General features: G+C 42.6%; 2 protein-coding genes across 6 annotated transcripts; both read right to left on the bottom strand.

The window, feature by feature from the left end:
- Positions 1-505: 505 nt before the first annotated feature.
- On the bottom strand, positions 506-11,928 carry tmem184ba (transmembrane protein 184ba). 3 transcript variants are annotated; one of them, XM_040036747.1, is made up of 10 exons: positions 11,530-11,927; positions 11,397-11,439; positions 9,549-9,782; positions 8,182-8,347; positions 5,381-5,471; positions 4,620-4,787; positions 4,202-4,371; positions 3,918-4,112; positions 3,574-3,600; positions 506-2,996 (listed from the first exon to the last, which is right to left on the bottom strand). In XM_040036747.1, the coding sequence occupies exons 3-10, from the start codon at positions 9,780-9,782 to the stop codon at positions 2,767-2,769; spliced, it is 1,281 nt and encodes a 426-aa protein (XP_039892681.1). In that variant the 5' UTR covers positions 11,397-11,439; positions 11,530-11,927; the 3' UTR covers positions 506-2,766. The 3 variants fall into 3 exon arrangements, with proteins under 3 accessions (XP_039892681.1, XP_039892682.1, XP_039892683.1); XM_040036748.1 differs by lacking the exon at positions 11,397-11,439 and having other exon boundaries at positions 11,530-11,928; XM_040036749.1 differs by lacking the exon at positions 3,574-3,600 and having other exon boundaries at positions 11,530-11,926.
- A 2,799-nt stretch (positions 11,929-14,727) lies between these two features.
- On the bottom strand, positions 14,728-22,308 carry LOC120736481 (casein kinase I-like). 3 transcript variants are annotated; one of them, XM_040036640.1, is made up of 11 exons: positions 22,033-22,308; positions 20,639-20,736; positions 20,435-20,545; positions 19,887-20,035; positions 19,402-19,630; positions 19,035-19,205; positions 18,773-18,921; positions 18,494-18,692; positions 18,259-18,404; positions 17,114-17,179; positions 14,728-16,028 (listed from the first exon to the last, which is right to left on the bottom strand). In XM_040036640.1, the coding sequence occupies exons 2-10, from the start codon at positions 20,712-20,714 to the stop codon at positions 17,147-17,149; spliced, it is 1,263 nt and encodes a 420-aa protein (XP_039892574.1). In that variant the 5' UTR covers positions 20,715-20,736; positions 22,033-22,308; the 3' UTR covers positions 14,728-16,028; positions 17,114-17,146. The 3 variants fall into 3 exon arrangements, with proteins under 3 accessions (XP_039892574.1, XP_039892575.1, XP_039892576.1); XM_040036641.1 differs by having other exon boundaries at positions 14,728-16,025; XM_040036642.1 differs by lacking the exon at positions 22,033-22,308 and adding an exon at positions 21,789-21,893.
- Between the last annotated feature and the right edge of the window lie 799 nt (positions 22,309-23,107).

The raw sequence follows: 23,107 nt of genomic DNA, 5'->3' as shown, positions 1-23,107 counted from the left end.
TGGATCATGTGACCCAATGTCGTCCCTTAGTTATGCAGCTGCACATAAGTGCAAAGAACAAGCTTTATCTATCACTCCCAATATATTTTTATGCAATTACTACATAAGGGGAGGGAGTAGCATACAAAGGTGGATCATCGGGTAGGTGGCGTTCTCTGATATTGTAAAGTCTTAATTGTTACAGGAAGCAGTGATCTAAAAAGAAAAGTGAATTGAAGATGGAGGTCATCTATGTGTAATATATGTTTGTTGCCAAAGACCATTTACTTTGTTGTCCTAGCTCATTTTATTTTAAGACAATTAGCATCGCAGGGCAAATAGCTTCCTTTCTAGCAGATGACTAGTTAGCACATTAACTAGTTTTAACGTGTTAATCTCCAAAAACACAATTTCATAACATGCAACTCATTAACATTTTCATTATCCCTTCCTTGGCAACATATTTGAAACATACATGTCATTTTAATGCACATTAGAGGAAAATAATGTGAATTAGACAAAAAACAACAGTAAATATCTTTATTTTTGTCTTCATGGTTTTCCATCTAACGTGACACAGAAGCATTGTGAGCAGCATTATACATTATACAAAGAACTAGAAACAAAAAACATATTGAAACAAAAGTTGTAAAAAAAATAGGCCTTTGTTTCTCCTGTGATCAATCTATACAGTATATATGATTATTTAGACATACATTTACTCCTGTAGATAGCACTTAATATTTTCATGTACTTTATGTGCAACATTAGTCTACAACAAACATTTTTTTCCCACATAAGAACAACTCACACTGCAGCAAACAGCATGGCTGCAGACAAAGATGAGGAGTACAAGGGTGAATTATGACACTGAGAGTGCAAATCAGTATACTGTCTGCTTTGCTTTTAAACTGAGAGTTAATTCAATGCCACGCAAGCAACCTGTCAGTAGGAGCTGCAGTGCGACCTCAGTTTCATCATCGCTAAAAATAACCCCGTTTTTAAAGTGTCTATAAATAAGAGGCTGCTCCTGCACGCACACGTGGCTTCTCTCCTATTTAGAACTAATAACGTCTCAGGCAGAAGCACAAAATAAGAAAAAGAAGGGAAAAAAACGTAAGCACTGTCTGAACATGGGACACATTTCTGCTTTTCAATGAAAATAGAAGACAGTCCTAAGAAGACATTAAAAAAAGTGACAAACATTTTCTTGGTGCATTTAAAATTTTTAAATATGCTTCAAGCTCTGACTGTATGTTTATGACCTACAACTGGCTCCAAACGCGCTCCCTGTGGCCCCCTGGTGTTGAGACAGAGCTACAGCAAAGCAGTGAAAGTAGAACTAAAAAAATGTTGGCAGGTTCTTGTGAGTCATTCAGATGACTCAAGAAATCCAGTTACAAATAAATTAAAAAAAAAAAAAAAAAAAACAGCTTAGACTGCGGTAAACTTACACCAAAAAATTAAAAAAAGACTGACTGGAAGAATAAAAGCGAATCCAACTCAAAGAAACTCAGTAATGTCAACAACAACAACGTTTACGACCTACGACCCACATGTGGTCAAGCTGAAGAAAGAAACTAATCACAATACTGATATCTGATGAGATGAGAGTTGTAGGTTGGCTCAATAATGCTTCAGCTGGAGGCATGATGTCCATTAAGGTTTTGACAGCACTCAGAATGATGTACTGTCATTTAACAGCTGTGTAGGCACACGCTAAAATGTTTTATTAAATCCCTGCAAAAATAACTGCCACACAGGCAGCTGCCCACACACTCCTTTGCCTTAGTTTCCAGATCTTTTTTATCAAATTCAAACTTATCCTGTTTTCAAAAATCAAAGCACAACACCTAACTAAGAGTAGAATTGAAACTTCTGTTCACCTCTGAACGTGAACTACAGCACGCCCAGCTTCGACAAAGCTCCAGTAACGAGAAAAGGCATCTAAAGTTAGCTTTAGCCTAAATTCCTCTTCTGTTTTCTCCTCATTTAACCTACATTGTGGCCTGGAGAGGTCTTACTATCAGAGTGAAACACAAGCTTTAATCCGGGCCATTCAAATAACGCCCCAATTACACAAGTGTAATCCCGACCGGCTCTCCTGCCCCGGCCGCAGATGCACTCTGTAATCTATGAGCTGCTCTGCCTCCCCCTCTGCAATATCAATAACAACATTGATCCATGTGTTGTGTTTACTAACTCCTGTTTTTGACATGCTTTCCCTTTAAATGCATCACCAACTGCTGCCCAGGGTCTCTCACCCCCACTACTAAGACCTCCACAACACTGAAAACTGCTTTAAAGCGCTTTGACCAACCAGTCAATGTCTTGACTAAATATTCTTTCAAGTTTATGAATCATGTCCAAAGAAGAAACCTTGGTAAACACTGCCAAAGATCAGAATGTGAATCTGAACAAATAAATAGCAACACCTATAAAGTTTACAGCTCCGCTGCTAAACACAAGGAAGGGGAAACAGGACTGTGCATAAAAAAAAGAGAGAGGGAGAAAAAAAAGAAATTCAGCTTTTTTTCAGTTTTTGTTCCAAAGCTATGAGTCATTATCTGAAAGTATGACTCACACCTCAACCGTGTTCCCACTTGTGACCCTTGGGAAAGGCGGGCCCCTGCATTTTTTGATCAGTCGCAAAACAGGGGAAACAAAAACAAACAAGCAACTACTGATTCGTACACTGAGGGGGATCGGCTGCAGAGAGCAGAGTACCATCAGCTGTTTTGACATCAGACTGATGTCAAGTTTTGCCCGCTTTTGACTTGTTCCGCTCTAAAATTCATCGTCTGAGCTGAGCAGCAGCGTTTTCTCTGTGTCCCCGCGGCCGCTGACAGCACTGTGGGCGCGGGAGACTGGCGGTGGCGCCCCCTGCTCCAGCGTGGACTGCTGGGTGTACTGCTGGTAGGCCGGGGAGAAGTTGTGGATGGCGTCCTGGACCATGTCACCCGGGTTCATTGTCTCCTTCAGGCTGCTGGAGATGCTCTTCATGGGGGCGCAGCGGCCTGCGGGAGAGCCATAAAAAAGGAGGGTTAGAGGCCAAAAGCTGGGGTGAAAAATAGAGAGACTGGATGCAAGTGGAAAAAAAGAAAAGGAAGGACAGTGGGAGGATAAACATCAAAAGAAAGTGGATTTATAATGTTTAAGCACAGGGAGAGAGAGAGAAGGGAAAGGAAGAGAGATAAAAGAGTCAAAAACAGAAAGAGATTTAAGACAAGGGGATAGTCTCAGAGAAAAAGGAAAAGGGCATCAGTGATTTAAAGGATGTAAAAAGAAGGAATGAGTGGGGGAAAAGGGGGGGGGAGCAATTGTACAAGGGCAGTGGATGAGATTTAGAGAGGAGGCAAGAAAAGGGGGTTCAGAGTGATTTAAAGGGAAGTAAAACAGGGAGAACTGCATAAAGGGAGAAAGGTTGGGGGGTTGCTTTAGGAAATGTCAGCACAAGAACCAAAACTGAATTGAAATATGAGATTTTAAAAATAAAAGAGAGAGAGAACAGAAACTGCTGGCTTAATGCAGCTTAATAAATCAAAATAGAAATAGCAGCAGTGTGAAAACGCACAAGGGCGGTGTTCAACCTACCAAACTGTCCATATGTAGGAACAGGTCCTTTAGAGTGCAGCAGAGAGGAGAAGATAAAAAAAGAAGATAGATATGTAGAAACAGGCAAGTAGAAAACAACAAATGGGATACCAGGAGGTGAAAAATAAAGGCGAAGACAAAAACTTAAGGAAGTAGTAAAAAAAAAGAAAAAAAGTTGGGGCATGAATGAGGAAATATGCATTGAAACGAATGGAAATGAGATGGAGGACAGACACGAAGTGAAAGACTTTTTGAATTCTTTTTTAAGACGGTAAACATTGTACGACAGATGTGTTAAACCCCGCTGTTTCCTTCCTCCCTTCTTCCCTCGCCTTCCTTCTCACCTGTTAAATCGAGACTTTTGTCCTTGTACACGCTGTATGTGAAAGCGTGCCGCAGAGCCAGTGCCGCGAAAAACATCTCGATGCATATGATGAAGTTCTGGTAACCGGCGGCGACCGTACCCTCACCGACGGACACTTCCACTGAGTTGATCTGAGGGATGGCACCGCATTTCTCCAGGATGGCCAGCAGCATGCCTGACCACAAATAAATAAGCACAGGAAGCTCTCACTCCACCTGTTTTCATAACAAACGTCGTGTGGCGTCTTTTGCCGCGCTGACCTACCCTGCCAGAAGGAGAGGAAGATGACCGACTTGACCATGAAAAACTTGAGCATGGGGCTGTAAGGGCTCAGCAGCTCCCTGGTGGCGAAGTAGAACAGGAAGAGGGCGTACAGCGACAAGCTGACGGAGATATTGTAGATGATGGTCACGTACAGGTAACCGCTGGCAACACTGCAGAGTGAAGGTCAGATAAAACTGCATTAATGGTGCTGGTTTGTGTTTGGGGTTAGTTCTGACTACCTTTTGTGATTATTGGAAGCTCCCATTAGAGATGAAAGTCTGAAGCGTTCAATTAATCTAGAAATTAAAGTGGTAATCCTCATTTTGTGGAAGCTGTGAAACGTGTGAAAACGCCTGGATTCTCACAGATATACACCACCAAGTACACCACCGGCAACCTTCCTGTCTGCAGCACTTACTTAAAGTCTCCATCCTTGTATTTGCCGTAGGCCTGCAGGATGACGGTGATGACAGCCATGAGCGGTTTGACCACACAGAATTGCAAAGTGGCCTGCTTGCAAAATCGCAAGAAGCCAATGGAGTAGGCCTTTCCCCTCAGACAGCAGGTACCATACATACAGCTGGACCTGATGGAACCAAACATCAGGAAAAAGGAAAACATGTTGAGCAATAGTTTGTATTTTTTACAAAGAGTCCATGCCATGAAAACAAATACTGTTTAAAGCGGACTTATTATGGCTACACCATGGGTGGCTCAGTGGTTAGCACTGTCGCCTCACAGGAAGACGAGGTTCTGCTAAAGCCTTTCTGTGTGCAGACTGCATGTTCTCACCAGTTTCACTTCCTGGTTAAATTAAAGTTAATCCATTAAATATTTTTTTTGAAAGGTGTTTTTCAGCTGCATAATTTCATTCTTGGACTTGACTAGAGCAGCCTCGGTGGGGCCCGTCTGTTACCGGTAACTGTCTGGCTGAACAAGCTGTTTCAGGACAACTTTCTGCTGATTGGCTGCTCCTCATACACAGCAGTAAAAAAACAACAACATCTGAAATACAGCATTTAGAGTCTGAAGCCTGAGCTTTTAGGGACTTAAAGGGATTATTTGTAAAAACAGACCTGATTATTTTAAACTTTGCCCATGTTTAATACAAGTTCACACCAGCAGAACAAAAGGAAAGCATAACGAGTTCAATTTAAAGGCCTTTTAGGCTGAACTTACTCTATCGGTTTTCCTCTGATCTCAGCCATGATGGCGCTTTCTCCTCCCAAGTATTCGTAACACAGACTCAGGAAGTTGTAAATAACAAATGCTGAAGAGACACAGGGGGAGAAAAAGAGCTGATTTGATTATAATCGCTACATATGTGATAGTTTTGGTTTGTTATTTGATCGTTGCTTACAGTAAATGGTGTTTCTGGAAAAGCTCTTTTCAGACCACTGTAGGAAACTTGAAATAAATGATGGCTTCATTGACACATTCAAGTCTCCCAGAAGCCATGACAGCGTGACAGTGAACCAACATGCACCATACCAGGAATTCTAAGGACCGCAGCTAAATGGAAATGAGCCATCATTCAATCAATTTTACAATTGATTTTCTAAGTCTGTGTTGTCCTCTGTGACTGGAGCCTGTTCACTGAAACTGTTAATGTTACAACAAACATATTAAGACTTTCTAAACATGTTTGGTTACAGAATTGTCTCCATTTGTTTTACATGTATATAAACAACTAAACATTTCACAACACTGGGTTCAAATTGTCAGAAAATAGCCCATATTTTTATAGCAGACTGAAAAAAAATACAGCAGTAACTCACTCGATTACTCACAGACCTCCCAGCAGTCACACAATAACAAACACATCACTTCCTGTCACATTTGTTTTATCATGCGAACAGAAATATACAGCACAATTCAAACTGAGGCGCAGCTCAAAAACAACAGCTGACCACACATGATGTAATTATATGAAATAATTTTTATACTGTCATAGGGACATAAGGCATAATAATATTTCACTGTAACAAAAGGGAAACCAGCTGTTTATAAATCTGTACTAAAGCATGACCTTCACACACAATCACAAACATGCTTATATTTAGTATTAGAAAGCAACAGCTACTTGTGTCCAAATCAAATCTAGTGCTGCTCTACTCAATGAAAAAAAATACATGGACATAATTCACGTAGTCTGACAAGACTTGACCTTCAATTTTAATATCCAAAGAATTAACTAAAGTTGTATTTCTTTCATTAGCTAATAAATGTTCAGCCATCTATTTTCTCTCCTCTGTGCTGCTTCAGTGAGAAGATGTTCCAGATCAGGAGGCTCATAAAAAACATAACAGTGCTAATCCCGTTAACCCCCGAGGACCTTCCAGTCCTGCGTGCATACGCGCACACTCTGGCAGGGGTGTGTTTGAATGCATGCAAGGTAAATCCGCTCTTGGATAACTTTTGTGAACTAAATGCATAAGATAAAAATGAATTAAACAGAATCCAAATAAAGACGAGGGTAGTGACTGTGCATCAGTTCATTGTAAAGTGTGAAAATGTAACATATCCTGGGTGTGTGCCATGTTTGTGCATGGGAGGTTCACAAAAGCACAGTGCACGTGCAAGCATCGTGGCATAGCACAGAAGTCTCTGTACTGCTGACAGTGACTATAGTTCATCAGCTCTTTGCAGCTGTGTTATTTCTGCATATTTTCTTGCTCTGTTTTTAAACTCCACCCAAACCCTCTCTACAACTTTCCCACTGCCTTCTATCTGACGTCAGATGTCTGTCAGACAGTACTCAGGTAATAAGATGCCACACATGCCAAACACAAAAAGCTCGTCCACAGAGCTGAGTGATGAGAACTGGTTCATCTGCTTCCAGCAGCTCTCCTTGTGTCTTGGCTGTTTACCATTATGTTCTTTCACTTTTCCCCCAAGGACTCCCGCCTGCAAGCGCCAGTTGCCACGGTGATACAGTAGGCCTACATACAGTGAGAACAGTAGGAGCAAGTTTGCAGCAAGTTTGGTTGAGGTAAACTCATTATCTGATGCAGCCAATCTGGTTGATGAGGGAGATTTGTGAGCGTGGTCGCCATGCAACAAGTCGGTCCTCGCCGAGGAAAAGGACTCAGCGGCATTATAGGAAGATGACGGCTGATGAGAGGATGAAGAGAAATGAAAAAGGGAGTGAAGACTTGGGCAAGAGCGCGGAGACGGAGGAGGTGAGCCATATGTATGACAAAGCAATATGACGAACATAACGCTTCCTGCCAAAAGCAGAACCAAACATAGCGATTCCCTTCAGCTCACATTCAAAAGCATGTGACGTCATCGGTTCGCCAACACAGGACACAACACGTGAGCCAAGCGTCACAATAAGAAGATCATTTTTAGCTTTATCGTGACAACTAAACTCAGAGACTGAGGGGTGGAGGCAGTCGACTTCCTTTCACCATCTTCTGCCAATTCCTGACTTTAATAGCGCGGGATACAACATGTCGGTTGGAATGTGTTTTGTTTGAGTCACCATTGGCCGAGAAGCCGCCAACCCACCATCTCCGTTAACCAAAAAAAACAAAAAGAGCCCAGATTTTTTATTAAATCCATTTTTAGTGATTAAACTCATCCTGTCTCTACTGAGATTGGAGTCGTGTTTCCTCTCAGAGCCAGTTTTCTAAATCCAACCAGAGAATTATGCCCAAATCAAAATGGCTGAGACAGAGCCAAAATATAATGCAGAAAAGGCAAGAATCTAATAAGTGTGAGAGGGTCCTTTACAAAATAAGTATTGACTTGTAGTGGTAGATAATCTGTTAAGGATGACAGAGCAGACTATTCATTTCCACTCTAATCGGACCACAATGTGTTTCAGCAACTCAACTGGAAAAGCTGCCTGCAAAGACGTGAAAAGGATTTAAATCAGAGAGTTCTGTTAATGGGATACAAATGACCTAGTGGGTCATGAGAGCTCAGAGTTTTAGCTTGACATTGATGAGATAAAATCAACAGCACGTCCTCACCTTCATAGCAGTCTCTGACGGTATCAAAGTAAACATAGTACTGGTCATTGGTGAAGAACAGGAGGCTGAGCCAGGAGTCAAAGGCATAGATGGGAACGATGAAGAGGATCCGTACGATATGGCGCTGCTCCCTGGGCGAGCTGTAGAAACGCAGGTGCATGTAGATCTAGGAGAGAAGGAAGAGACTTTCTGAACACTGGCAGGTTTTTACAATGACTCACAAGTCTACTTTAATGGGCATGGATGATTTCACAGGAAGTGAGCACAGAGTCCTTACAACTCAGGATGGAGCAGAGGTTTTATGAGCATCATCTGCCGTTGTGTTGATCCGCCATTCAGATTTTTTTATTATAAGTCATTTATGCCTTTTTTTCTATCTTGTGAGTTGGTCCATGTCACTGACCTCACTAATCAATACATCCCCTGAGCTCAACTCACAGGAATGTGATTTTATAAACCCCTTTCAACGTTTTAAAGTATCTGTGTGTGTGTATTCATGCTCTGTGTCACAAAACACCTGCCGCGGGATGTTGCCCGGCAACTTCTCTCGGCCTGAGCATGTTTGCTGGATCACATCACCTGCGCATTAAACAAACACACCTGTCTGTCTTTTTCATGAGCACATCCATCACAACAGACCGTCTGCTCGGTCAAACACCAACACATGCACTTCCAGCAGAGCACAATATATTATAGTAAAAGTAGAACTGAACAGCACACATATCTCTTGATGCTACTGGGAAACAAGCAGGAGCCCATAGAGATAAGTGCTGAGCCAATGTGCAAGTGCCAAAAGCTGCAGTCCCCATAATGGCCACCTGTGATTGGATCCCAACTTTGCACCATTAAGGACCTGCTCACAACCTGGTGCAATAACGGTCTTCATCTCTATAGACAATTAACATTCTTATAAAAAGTACTGAGATATTTTTTGTTATATAACTCACCTTTTTAAACTTTATTAAGGCTTCAACTATTGTGGTCAATTTGGAAGCTGACACATGCAGCTGGTGTCTTATATCTTGCTAGCTCTCAAAGTCATAACTGTTTTTGTATAAATAATATTGAATACTTGATATCCAAGATGTCTGTTCTCCTTTTTTTGTAAATGAAACTTTAACATTATTAGTCTGTTACTTAGCACTAATTATTAGCTAACTGAGTATCTGCAAAGTATCTCTACAGTGTCTGGGTGCAGCTTACTGATCTAAGCCTGCTATTGCTAGCTTAGGTGATAAATAAGCACTCCACCCTCACGTGAAATCAAAATATGGCCCCTGCAAGTTCCAGAAATCAAATATGACAGGTAAAATTTAAAACCTGAGGTGGTCATCTTTTATATAAAGTCTACACCAGGAGGCTGTTACCTGGTGACAGGTGAGGATTAGTGCAGTCCAGACGAAGAAGCCAGACACAGCCTGCGTCGCTGGAGTCATCAGAAAGATAGGTGGATCCGAGCTGAGAAGAGGGGCATCAGGAAGCCATGAAATATTGGGGCCCATCGGAGCTGCCGTGGGTGGGGGGCCAGGTGCCGGAACAAGCGGAGAGTCCTCCCCCAGCCTCTCTGAGAGCGGCACGTCTCGCCTCCACAGTTTTAACATCTGGAAGTGACGTAGACACTGGTAAAACATTCACATCACAAACTGAAAAGGATAAAAGGCACATCAGAGATGTCAAAACACTTCTCCAACAGTGATCACACTGTGATCTAATCCATGAAGTATGAAGAGTCACCAGTAATCATCAACCTGAAATGTCGATGTCGTGTTATCAGTGTAATGTGTAATCTGTGATAAGAGGAGATTTCAGAATAAATGCAGACAAACTCTAGGTCAAGATACCTTCACTCTGAGTAAAGAATGTGTGTGGACTGTTTGCTCATGGGCACCCACATTCAACTCAATGTAAAACAATGTCTAACAGCAACATTTTAACTCTGGTTTTTAAGCTAACAGACAGCAAAGCCGTCAGCTATCATCCATTCAGGCCTTTCACGGCTCAAAATGTAAGAAGATGCTTTTTGAACAGAAAGACTAGCAGCAAAACATGACGTTTAAAGACAATTGTTTTTAGTTTCTGCATTTCTCTGCAATGTAACTGCACACTCAGAATAAAATACTGATGATGTGGACCCTGGACATAATAACAACACCGAATGGGCCTAAAATAATTTGTTAAAGTTTATAATGTCACACCTTAGGGTGCATTTTCTTCATGTATGATCAGTGAGCTGAACAAGAACCACTTTCAGCCAGAGGAAATTTAGATAGAGACAAAAGATTTTAAGTCAAGCGGCCCTATCAACAGCTCCTGATGATGGGGACAGCTGCTCGCTGACTGTGACGAACAATGGGAATGTTCTCGGGGTGTCCGTGTTCTTGCTCACTGACAGACAGTTGTCACGTCACTGTTGACAGAACCAGGGGCAATAAATAAAAAGAGCAGGCGTGAGTGCTATAAGTGGAAACTGATTGTGAGTGAAAGATGGTAACCTTCAGTCTCACTAATCATGCTGTCTGTCAGAGCAGCACATGAAACAAACAGCACACAAGCTGACATAATGACACCCCCTCCTCCCACACACACACACATCAGCAGTCCTCCCATTTACTTTCTTAAAATAAATGACATTAAAGTGTAACAACTGAATTTAGTGGGTTGATAAAATTAGGCTACTTATAGGAGTTTCTTTGGTGGCTAATATCTGTGTGTGTGTGTGTGACAGCAGGCCATTTGTATTGGCTTGCAGGGGATCAGCATATGTCAACAAGAAGAAGTGAAGGCATCAGCAGCCACACATATAATACCAGGCACAGTGAAAAGATGCTCTGCTGAAGCAGAGGGCCATCTTTGTGTCTCATTTGAAAGGGGGGAAATAAATAAAAGGTCAGTCTATGCAGTCTCACACGCACAAGGGAATAATATAGGGAGAGGCAGGCGGTCAGGAAAACAAAGTAACAGATGGAAAGGGGCAATGGGGGGCAGACGGGGTGGGCTTATCATTAATGGTAGCCAGACTGGATCAGCAGGCGTACAAGCAACAACAACACAAACAGTTCAAAAACAAAAAGACGCTAAAACTCTGTGTGTGTATGCCTTTCAGTTACTCCAGTAATCATTTATTATGTTGCTGTGATTTATTCAAAGTGAATGAATTATAAAGTTGAAATAAGAAAAATATTCATTTCAACAAGCTTTTATTTAAAAAGACTCACCTTTGCTAAATGTTAGCTACAACAATCCACAGCTGAACTTGAACTGTAAGCGTGAAACAGACACAGACTTTTATTATGCTAGCAATGAAGTATCAATTGAAGTTTTCTAGTTTGTTTTAAAGTCTAGACTCACCCGCTTATTTAAAACCGTCCTCAGCTCCGTCACACACACACAAAAAAAAATCTTCGGCTAGAAATAACCCACAAACGGCCTTAATTCCTTCTCAAAGCAGCACCGTTGCTCCCCGGACATCCATGTTGAGTCGTCGGTGGACCGCGCCGTTAACCCCTCAGCGTCTCACCCCAAAAACTCACCTCTAAAGTTTGTCTGTCATGTTACACAACTTCTACTCTATCTTTCTGTTGCTCCTATCTATTTATAACACCTAGCGTCCACCTAGTTTTGTCGGTGTTTCAGAAGTTAATGCAGCAAAACCTGTCACTCTCCTCCGATCCCCTGTCTGCGCTCAAGCTCCAGTCCAATCCCTGTCGGATTAACTGCAGATCACACAGCCCCGCCTACTCCGCGAGGACGAGCCAACGCAGCCAATCACCTACCTTTTAATTACCCGGAAAGGGGCGCGGTCTGCCTACTTAACACTGAGCTTGCGCGGTTCTATTCTTGGTCCAGAGACCAGCAGCAGTGAGAGTGTGGGTGCTGCACAAACAAAGGTGCTCCCGCAAATTCATTGAATGATTCATTATTCGTTTACAACTTCCTGTCCAAACTGTGTAGTCGATGTGTGGGAAACGGATACTGTGTAACGCCTTTATTTTACTTTTTCAGACCTTTGTCGTCTTTTCATAGCAGAAAAAGCACACGTCTAACTAACTGCATTAGTAATGGCTAGTGAGTTACCATTTAAGTGCACCAGTTAGCAGTTATTAAAAAACACTTTCATGGCAGTACCATTAATATAATCTAAAAAAAAAAGTTCAATAAATAAACAAATATTTTCAAAATGGCACCCTACAGGTTATTATTTCCACATTTGACACCCCGTCATAGACCTTCATTATCAAGGCCTGGGAATTTGGGAATTTTAACAACATTCATTTGGTAACACAGAAGGTCTGGCTGAAGTCCTCAAGTTTATTTTGACTGCCAATATTACTTTTCATCTACAGTAATTCCTGTCTTCTTTATTACGAAATGAGTACAAAAGCTAAGAATTAGACCTGGAAGTAGAGCAAAAAGAAGGGGCCAGTAAGTGTTGGTGTGGGGCTAGCATGCTTAATTTTCACGCAAGCTTGACATTTAGACAGAGCTACACAAACATGGAAATACATGACAGACTGGGGAGACAATTAAGGATGAAACACAGAGAGAAGAGCATGGAAACAAGTAAGGGAGACATAACTGAGATGAGGAAGACTTCCACAGGAAACACTAAGGACAAGACACAAAAAAGGAAAAGCTAAAAACCCTCAAAACATTAAACAAGCAAGATGCACAGGTCCAAAACAATCAAAGACCCAGAACTAGAGAGGCCCAGAACTCTGTACCATGCCTCTCTCCAAGTGACAGCTGGAATAGGCTCCAGCTCTGAATCATTTTATAAGAGACAATATAAACAGTGTTGTTCAAACGTCTAAGACCATAGGGGACATCTGTCATGTTGAATAGAAACGAGTGATAATATTAGCTACAAAAAAACGTGATATTTATTGTCTGGTACACTTTCCTTTTGTTTTAATAATAACTTTATGTAGAAGCTGACAACCCGTGTTATCCCAACATGATTCGACAGTGTTCCAAAGAGCCTCTGGTGATGTCATGGGTGCTTAACTTTTACAGCCTTCACCTCCAAAAAAATGACCAGGTGGATATGGAGGAGAGTCCACGAAACTCAGCACTCTGTGGATTATTTTGGTCTTTTGTAAACGTGGAAGCCCGGTAGGATGTTAGCTGGGCACAAGCGGTGCCGAAAGGTCTTATAAGAGACAGGGCTTAGATGGATAAGAAGTACAACAAGATGTCCAAAACTGAGCCACTAGAAATGAAGCTCAATATAGCTCTGGCTCTATGAAAAATAAATCAGAGAAGCAGAGCCCAAAAGAATAAATGTCCTGTTCTCCAAAGACACATCCAGGGTGTAGTCCCAGCTGGAAGGACAGAACCCCCTAGAGTAGTAGTGTCCAACTCCAGGCCTCAAGGGCCGGTGTCCTGCAGGTTTTAGATGTGTCCTTGATCCAACGCAGCTGATTTAAATGGCTAAATTACCTCCTCAACATGTCTTGAAGTTCTCCTGTTATGAACTAATCATTTGATTCAGGTGTGTAGACCCAGGGTGAGATCTAAAAAATGTAGGACACCGGCCCTTGAGGCCTGGAGTTGGACACCCCTGCCCTAGAGTAATATCGAAAGGGCATCTCAAAGAAAGACGCATCAAATAAATAAATAATTGGCCCTGAGAGCAGACCACAACAAAAAAGAGCCAGTCAACATCACAAAAGCAGACATTCAAAGACGAGTCACAGAGCTGGACAGCACCCAGACCTGACATGATCCAGGCTTACTAGCTAATGATGCTAACTGCACTCCATGAGGACCTGGTGAAGCAAATAACAACAGGTCCCCACCCAGATGGCAGGACAACTTTAAACTTACCAGCCTCTCCAAAACTGGGATTTTCCTCTCAGGCATTGTAGCAACCAACCCGAGTAGCTACAAATCATCACATTCAAAGCTGTTCTTTGGATGATGTTGGCTGTCTTTTGTTCTGGTTCCACACTGTTTGGCAGACCTGTTGCCACTGATTTTCATTCCAATTTTTGTGCAATTCGGAATAACAGTCTTTTTCTCCCTGTTTCTCTTGCTTAAGAGCAACTTCTCGACACCCACCCTTCCACTGAGACCATTTCTGATGAGGCTTCAGTGAACAGCAGATGGATCAACTGAAGGGCCAGATGGATCTCTCAGGTTCTGTGTCAAGTCTTTGCTATATTCTTTCCTATTTCTTAAAAAGATGGCATTTAAATATTGTCCACCACACACAGGTTTTCTGAAATCACTTTATTCGTGCAGAAATACTATTTTATGCCTATCAAACTGTGTTATCTTTGGCATGCTTTGAGTATTCTTCAAGTTCAAATTCCAGTTTCAAATTGGTTCAAGTCTTGTGCCTAATTTATACTTAAATGATTCACATATCAGCATTAAGTAGCTTAAAAACAGATAACACTTCTCTGGTCAGATAAAGGAACTACTGGAAGTAAATTTTAAAGAAATCTTTAGACTTTTGTACAGCATTTGTATTCCGAGATCAGTTATGAATATGAATATTTAAGTATGTTTCCATCAAGAGAAAGATATCATTAGAAGTTTGTATAAGGTGTGTATATTTTTTTTATTGAATCAGAAAATATACACAAATATCATATTAATAAAGTTGAAGCATGGTAAAGAAATGTACAGGACATCAATCATCCTCTAATCAGAGACCTCCATCCATCCTGACAGGCCTGGGTTAAAATACAGATGAGTACATTTTATATTATAACAAGAACCTTTCTGTCATTGCCTGCCTCAGTGCAAACCAAAACAAACGCGAGGCAGACTCTAAAGGTTTCCAGTAAAGTTTCACTTTCTGTCCCAGGTGTGTCAGGAGGTACTCTTCTCTCCAGCTCCGTCTTTAAACAATCTGTCACATTCTGGCAAAAGTATGTACACATTTTACATGTCATATAAAATGGGACAAAAGCAAAAGTAAAGAAAAATACAAATGTAACACCAGACTTGCTCACCACCAAGATCTTACAACTTTCTCGAGTCTCTTCATGCCTGGAGTTGCAAGCTGGACTAAGGCTTCATCATATCATACAATCCACGTTATATCCCGATCTCTGCTCGTGGCAGTCTTTTTGCGCTTTTCACATTCAGTAATGTTTTCAGTCTTCCTTAGGTAAGACTGTAACAAATGTGCTGAAAAATAGGAACTCCTAACAGGTTTTACAGTCTCCCTCTTCCTCACAACTAGCTTTCCTTTCTTCTGGCTCTCTAAAGCAAAGCTGAAGGCAAAACGAACGATTAGGACAATAACACAGACAGACACGTTTACTGACAAAAAGCAGCCTCGCTCCCATTTATCCCCTTCCTCTGTTCCTCTCGGTGGTCCACGTTAAAGCAATCGCCTGGCTCGCCTCTCGTAGGCCTGGATACACTTTTGTTTTGCATTTGTCTCCATGTTTCCTTTTTTTTTTTTTTTTTTAAAGATATCTATTAATAATAAAGAATACCACAAGCAGCAGATGTAGCTCGCAAACATTAGCAGATTGATAGTTGTTGATTTTATCACAGGTGTAAACCACAAAATAATTGACTTAGTCCATTTTGTGCACTTTGATGGTTTATTTTATGCGAGTTGAGTTGAGCCTCTGAATTGACCGAGTCGACCCCCGTCCGGCTCTCTGAAAAGCAGTATCAAACGGTTCCAGGCTAGAGTTCGTCTGTCCCACTGGTTTTCCATCATCTCAGCAAGCTTTAACACTGGGCATGCTCACACCGCATACTGACAGACACACGGACGATCGATCCCCCTTTAAGGGCCTGTAATGCTTTCTCCTCCTGCAGTCACTCATGTTTTCATTCATCCATTTGAAAAGTAAGGGGTATTTGATACCCTGCAGCTGCTGAACCACAAGAGGAAAAAAGAAGAACAAAACAGGAAAATGTTAGTCTTTAAAAGATGAAGATTTTCAGCTGATCACTCTGTGCTGCTTCTGTTTTGTAGCCTTAGTCAAATTGTAGTCCACCCGTTTATATGCCTGCTAAGTGCTGTTGTACTGCGCTACTGCTACCATTAATACTACTTAAATTCTGTTTAGAGTAAATATATTAAGTCTGCTTTTGCAGCATTTTCATTTTAAAAGAAATTTAATGATAAATGTCTTATGTTACCCTTTCCTGCATTTATAAAGTCAACTGGGATGTCATAGAGCAGTGCCATAAAACAAGTCATCAAATTTATTTGTGTCATCTGTGTGCATTTTTCCCTCTGAGCAGTTTTACTACTTCCCTCGCACCCTGCTGCACCCATACACTGTATATAAAAGATGGATCTGGTTTACAGGACTGAAAACTGGAGTTAGTTAAAAAAAACACAGCTGCAATCTTTTTAATTGACCAGAAGGTGGCCGACTCCATCCATCCACCCATTTATGCTCGCCGTTCACCCCGTAGCATGGTGCTGTGTGATGAATCTGTGACGAAACTGATGTCACATTGTCTGTGCTGATTCTGGTTGGTCATGCATCTTTCAATTTTTAACTTGGAGTGCACAGCTGTGTCTGTTTTTACTGCTATTTTAATGCCAAATCAGTGCAGAAGCTCATTGACAGATTCCACAGGGGTAGAAAACAACAGACTGTGCAATGTCTTTGACTCCAGGTTTGACTTCTTCTCTTCCTATATCAGCGCTGATGTTTTGTTGATAGTGTCTTAGTGGTGACACCTATTGCTCGGGAGAATACTGCAGCACCTGCCTGTATCTTAATGAAGACCAGAAAACCAGGGTACGTTTTACAGTGTGGCTGCACTCTTTTGACAAGTTGGTACCGTGTGAGCGTGTAGGGTGACTCGTGACAATCTATTTTCAAACTACACTATCCCTATGATGGGGATGGGAGCTTGTACAGCTCAAAAGCAAGGATTTTTTTTTTTTTTTTTAAATAAAAGAAACGCTGTCTGTGTGAGTATGTGTCAGACATGTCCTCACCTGCCACTGACTTGCAGGCCAGGGAGAAGGAACTCACTTTGCCAGATGTTCAAATGGCACACTGACCTGAGTAAGGAGGGAAAACGAGATGATTAAAACAAGGCAAAAGCTAAAAAATAAAGAAAAGAGCCTTTCTACGCCTAAACTACGCGAGCCGTCTTCGAGTTTAATTTAAGCAGACGGCCTTCATAGAGTTTGGATCATTTTATTCACTGCAGCAAACAAAGGACAGACACTGAAAAAAACCTGAAGTGCCTAATTATTACCTGTCAAGATCATAGGATAGTCTGGACAATTAAGTTCCTTGTTTTATATACAAGTACATTATAAAATATTCAGTCAGTGAACAATGTAAAGTCATATTTTATCCATTTGAATTTCAGGTTTGGTTCATGTAAGAATCTTTAAAGAGCTCAGAGTGGTCATTCAGGTTGTCTGCTGTCACTGCTACAGGATGTAGGCACTGAAGGAAGGCCTTGGAGAATTAGTCTGCCTTCATATCATATTTGACTTTAAGCTCCACAGTAACAAAAACTCTTCGTATGCATGTTTTGGTGGTAATTATAAGTAGATTAATGATGACTATTTTCCTGCTTCCAGTATTTCAGATATGCATCACTAGTTAGAGCAGAGTGCCAAGTATAATGAGAAAATGCAGTAATCTAAGTTAGTGCAAACTCTTCTCATCCACTTTCTCCACCAAAAAGAAGAAATAAGGAAAAAAAATTGTTTCAAAAGAGCAAAGAGTGACACCTGCTGCAGATTATTTGTGGTCAAGTTTCATAAAGTTCCCTGTAGTTCCTGTGTGCTAAACATGCCTGCATAACATGTAAGGTTCTCTGTCTTAGTTTACTGTATTAAGTTATATTTATATAGCACCAAATCACAACAACAGCCAGCTCAAAGCACTTTAGATGACGAGGTATAAACCCTACAATAATACAGAGAAAACCCCAACAATCAGACCGCCCCTTATGAGAAAGCACTTTGGTGACAGTGGGAATGAAAAACTCCCTTTTAACAGGAAGAAACCTCCAGCAGAACCAGGCTCGAGGAGGGGCGGCCATCTGCTGCATGTGAGGTGATGTCTGAATATCCATCACCAGTCCTGAGTGTATAGAACGACACAGTGCTAATCTTCCTACCTGTGATGTGGTGATGCGTGATTGGTCGAGGCGTGCAGTGAGATCGGAGGAGGAGACATTAGCCGGGGCCCCGCGATGAAGCCTCATGGCCACCTTCCTCTCTCGCTCAGCTCGCTCTGCTCTCCCAGCCTGAGGAGAGCGATTACCTGTGTGAGCACACAGAAACACACACTTAAAATGAAAACCTGAACTCTGCTGCTGCCCTCCAACACCCAGAAGAAAGCAACACCCTAACCTGACTGCTGGACCCCACGCGTAGCTGGGTTAGGAGGAGCAGCGTCTGCCTCGTTCCTCACTCTGTTGGCTGCAGAAGGGTTTGGACCCGGCGGCAAAGCTCGACCTCCCGCTCCTCTTTGGCCTCCTCCTGGTCTTTCCTCTCCATCTTTCCCCTCTCTCCTCTCCCTTTCGCCATCGTCTGTTGTCCTGCTGGCCCCCTGAGACACAAAGGAATAGCATAGATGAGAAAGTCTGCTAGAAAAGGGATAAATCTTCCAAGTCCAAGTGCGACACGCACAAACTTCAGCATGTTCCAGTCAAAGACATAGTCGTAGGAGAAGCCTTGTCGGTGGAAAAGGTTCCTGAAGAGCTGCCTTAGATAAGAGTAGTCTGGCTTGTCATCAAACCGTAGGGAGCGACACAGGTTCAGATACGTGGAGAACTCAGCTGGGAAACATAGGAGACAGAAGATTTAGAGCAAAGTCAGATGAACAGTCTGACAGAAAAACTGCAAAAACCTCTTTACTGCACTCAAGAACACCACTCTAACAGCTACTCACATGGGTAACCTTTGCACAGCACCTCAATAGGGGTGGACATTTTCTTCTCACTGATACGTTCATACTTCTGCCGCTTGGTGGCAGCCTTGAGTCCTTGCCATGGCAGAGAGCCCAGGTTGAAGTACATGAGAACATAGCCCAGAGACTCCAGGTCATCACGTCTCGACTGCTCTGTGGAGAAAAAGACGGAGCAAAGGGACGAAAAGAGAGAAGAGAATGAAACAGCAGGAAATGTAGGGAAAGAAAGGAAAAAGCTACAGCTCTGAGAATCATGACACAATTAATAAAAAGGAATCAGAAAAATCACATTGAGGTTCGCAGAACACACACAACAAGACAGATACGCAGGCCATCTCCGCTGCCTTACCGATGCCCAGATGGGTGTTAATGGAGGCGTAGCGGGCGGTGCCGGTTAGGTTTTTATTCTCACGATAAGGGATGTGCTGGTGTGTCCGGGCGTCACGGTATTTCTTGGCCAGGCCAAAATCGATGATGTAGACCAGGTTTCCCTTCTTCCCGAGCCCCATCAGGAAGTTATCGGGCTTCACGTCTCTGTGGATAAAGTTCTTGGAGTGGATGTACTCGATTCTGCTGATCTGAAGACAGACAAAGGGGGTCACTAGTTATCTTGTATGCTGAGGCACAGTTAACAAAAATTTCCTTTCATGAAGGTAAACAGACGAGTCTCAGTCTTGAGGAAGTGTTTTAAAAATGGTATGAAATTCTGACAAAGTACACAGAAGCTCTCATTTGAGCTCTTAACGTGATTAGTTACTACAGATGATAGGGTGCAAGGTGGAAAAAAAGAAGCCCTGATGAGCTGTTAGGCTTTTTGTGGCCAGTCGGTCTCACCATCTGGTCTGCCAGCAGCAGGACTGTCTTCAGGCTGAACTTGCGGGAGCAGAAGTTGAACAGGTCCTCCAGACTGGGACCCAGCAGCTCCATCACCATGACGTTGTAGTCGCCTTCCGCTCCACACCACTTGATAGCCGGGATTCCCACTGTGGTGTGAGAAGGAGCAGAAATGTTAGGAAACCGAATCATTTGGAGTAAAGATTCTCACTCATATATCAACCTCTGCACATAAATAAAGCTTCAAGTTATTTATCTTATGTCCGTCACTGTGTTATCACCAGCTTAGTGCAGCAGGATGATCATTACTCCCAGTGACCATAAAGACACTCAAATGCTCATTAATTGCATTTCAGTCAAAGATAGCTTGAGTTTCAATGCCTTTGTGTGCCCTGAAATGTCTTTCAAATTCACCATAATCTCTTTGCAATCATTGTTGATAGCTCTCAGCAGCCCTAAATACTCCTTAGTGACCCTAAAACTATTTACTACATCTCAGCAGACCGGTAGTAAAGCTTTCAAAGAGACCCTGAAATATTTCTCTGTACCTCCACCCTGCATCATTTTGTAGAATTTGCTCTCGATGTGGAGCTGTGGATGTTTGGTCTTCACACATTCCAGTTTAATGGCTACTTCCTCTCCTGTAGCAATGTTTGACCCTGATGAGAGAAACAGAGGTTAGATCAGAAGAACTTTAAGTCTACAAACCCCCAAAACTGATGGCAATTGGCACTACTTGCTTAGATACTCACCGAGATAAATATCTCCAAAGGATCCACTCCCTATCTTCCTCCCAAGGCGGTACTTGTTCCCCACCCTCAACTCCATGGCTCCTGAGCTCTTCAACTTGCTGGAACAGTTCGACAGAATCACACAGACACACACACGCACAAAGCTGTCATCAGTCACCGGTGATCAATAGAGTGAAAGGACACTGGTGAAAAGACTGCAGACTTTAGAGTACAAGCGGTTAGGCCTTAGGCTGCTGTATCAGTGAAGGGAAACAGAACTGTAAGCCTGAGCAAAGTACAATGACGTAGTGCAGCCCGAGTTGAATCTCTGGAGCCAGGAGGGAAACTGTGGCACACATGTGGCCAAAGCGTCAAAGAGACACGACCTAATGAAACACCCCTGCTCCTGACGTGTGCCGAGGATGGTTGACAGTAAATTCCAGGCAACAATGTAGGCCAATAAAGTATTTATAAACTGCATGGAGCAAAGAAAAAGGTGAGAGTGAAGAAGAACAGAGCCTGTAGTTGTGTAACATGATTTATTAAGAACTGCAGGGGGTGGGGGGGAAATCTCACACACACACACACACACACTCTTCCCAAAGCACTTTAAAGGAGTCTTGATCCTGTGTACAAGTGATTTGCATAAACTTGCAATTTCTCACCGGGGTCCCCTCACAAAATTTGAATGAGTCATGTTTTCCTCATCCTGGCCCTAACTGTGTGCACAGCCCTGAAATAAGGACATAAAAGTGTGAGATGATGGAGGGGGCTTTTCGACAAAGGTTACGCTTTTACAAGCCAGCCTGACATCGCATTAATCGCTGACTAAGTCGCCCCCCCTTCCCCTTTCAGTCTTGACTGCATTGTAGACGAACCTCCACATACACACCGTGCACTGCTGCACACCGCCAAACCCTTTCCAGCAGGTTTCTCATGCTCGTTTTCTCTCTCAGCCTTCCAGGAGCTGCTGCTGCTGCTGTGCTGCCAGCGTTACAAAACTGGGACCCACTATTGCAGCAAGAGACTGCAAAAACAGGCGAGACGTGGTATTTTCACCCAGCGTGCTGTTGCCCCAGATATCACAAAGCAAATGAGGAAGGCCGTGCATGCACAAAAACCCCAAAAACCCCACAAACCCAAACAAACAAATAAATAAACAACAACATACCGTTCATGTCTGGATGGCCATCAGATATGGTAATAATTCCCCATAACCGCACCCTCCACACAGGACCTCTGATCGAGCGCACCCCCTCGCCCACCCCAACACGACTATCTGGACTCTGTTTGGCTAACCCAAGCCCTCCCCCCTCCACGTCTCTCTCGCTCTCTCTCACACACACAGACATCTTCGCCAGCCAACATACACCCACCCCCCGAAAACCCTCACCACCATCCCTGCACCTTCTCACCGGCTTCGTGGTCGTCCGTCGTCTCACTCAGGACCCTGGACAGCGACGTACCGATGCGGCTTCGGACGGCTCATAGCCTCGGAGATGCGTGACCCAAACCCGAAGTGTCGACCAAAAAATTACCAGCTAATCCGAGACGACCCGAAGGTGGAGATGCGACTAGAGGAAGCTCCGTAGAGTCACGTTTATTTAATGGAAAAAAAATCTGAAACTAGACACCGAGGTCCTCCTCTTCCTCTCTCCTTTGGCTGCTCCTCTCCGTCTCCCCCTCACACCCAGCCCTCCCTCACTCTACACCATTGACAATATCAATGATGTCATGCACAGGCTTGCAGAGATGCCCGGATTGTCTTAAAGCAGCAGGGCTGCTGAGAGCTGCTGCTTGCAGGCATGAATGAAGCGCCCTGATGCCACCAGCTGCACTCTGATCTCCCCTCGCTCTCAGCAGACTCTAAAATTAAAGCACAATAGAGAAGTATAAGATGATCACCGCCCTGCGTCTGCTGGAGTAAGCTATGTGCCTGTGTATGGAGGACCGAAGCTGCCAGGATTAAAAAATAAATAAATAAATAAAAAAATTAAAATATTAAAACTTAATAATAAAATATATTTTCCGTTACTTCTAATATTCAGTTTTCTATTAATTATCCTATTTATTTATTTATTTGTGTTCCCATTAAATGTTTTTGCATATTAAGTTGCTCATTCGCTCTGTGATCCCACAATTTTACCCGCCCAAATAAAAGGTAAATAATTAATGATTGAAAGTCAGATGTGTACTTTATTAGGTACACCTGTCAGTTAGCACAAATAACTAATAATGACAGCAGGTCAATGCATTTAGTCATGAAGACATGCTGAATTTTAAACTGAGGATTAGGATGGAGGTTAAAGTGACTTTGGTGCAAGATGGTCAGAGCGTTTCAGAAACTGCTGATCTCTAGGGTTTACAGAGCATGGTCTGAAAAAAAGAAAATATCCAGTGAGCAGCAGTTCTCTAGATGACAATGTTGTGTTGATGTCAGGGTAGAATGGCTAGACTTTGAGCTCAAAGGTAGGCAGAAAGATTTCAAAT

Source organism: Simochromis diagramma, unplaced genomic scaffold (assembly GCF_900408965.1).
Source record: "Simochromis diagramma unplaced genomic scaffold, fSimDia1.1 OVJJ01000371.1, whole genome shotgun sequence".
NCBI lineage: Eukaryota > Metazoa > Chordata > Actinopteri > Cichliformes > Cichlidae > Simochromis > Simochromis diagramma.
Note: the sequence above shows the minus strand (reverse complement) of the source record. Positions and strands in the feature narration are given on the sequence as shown.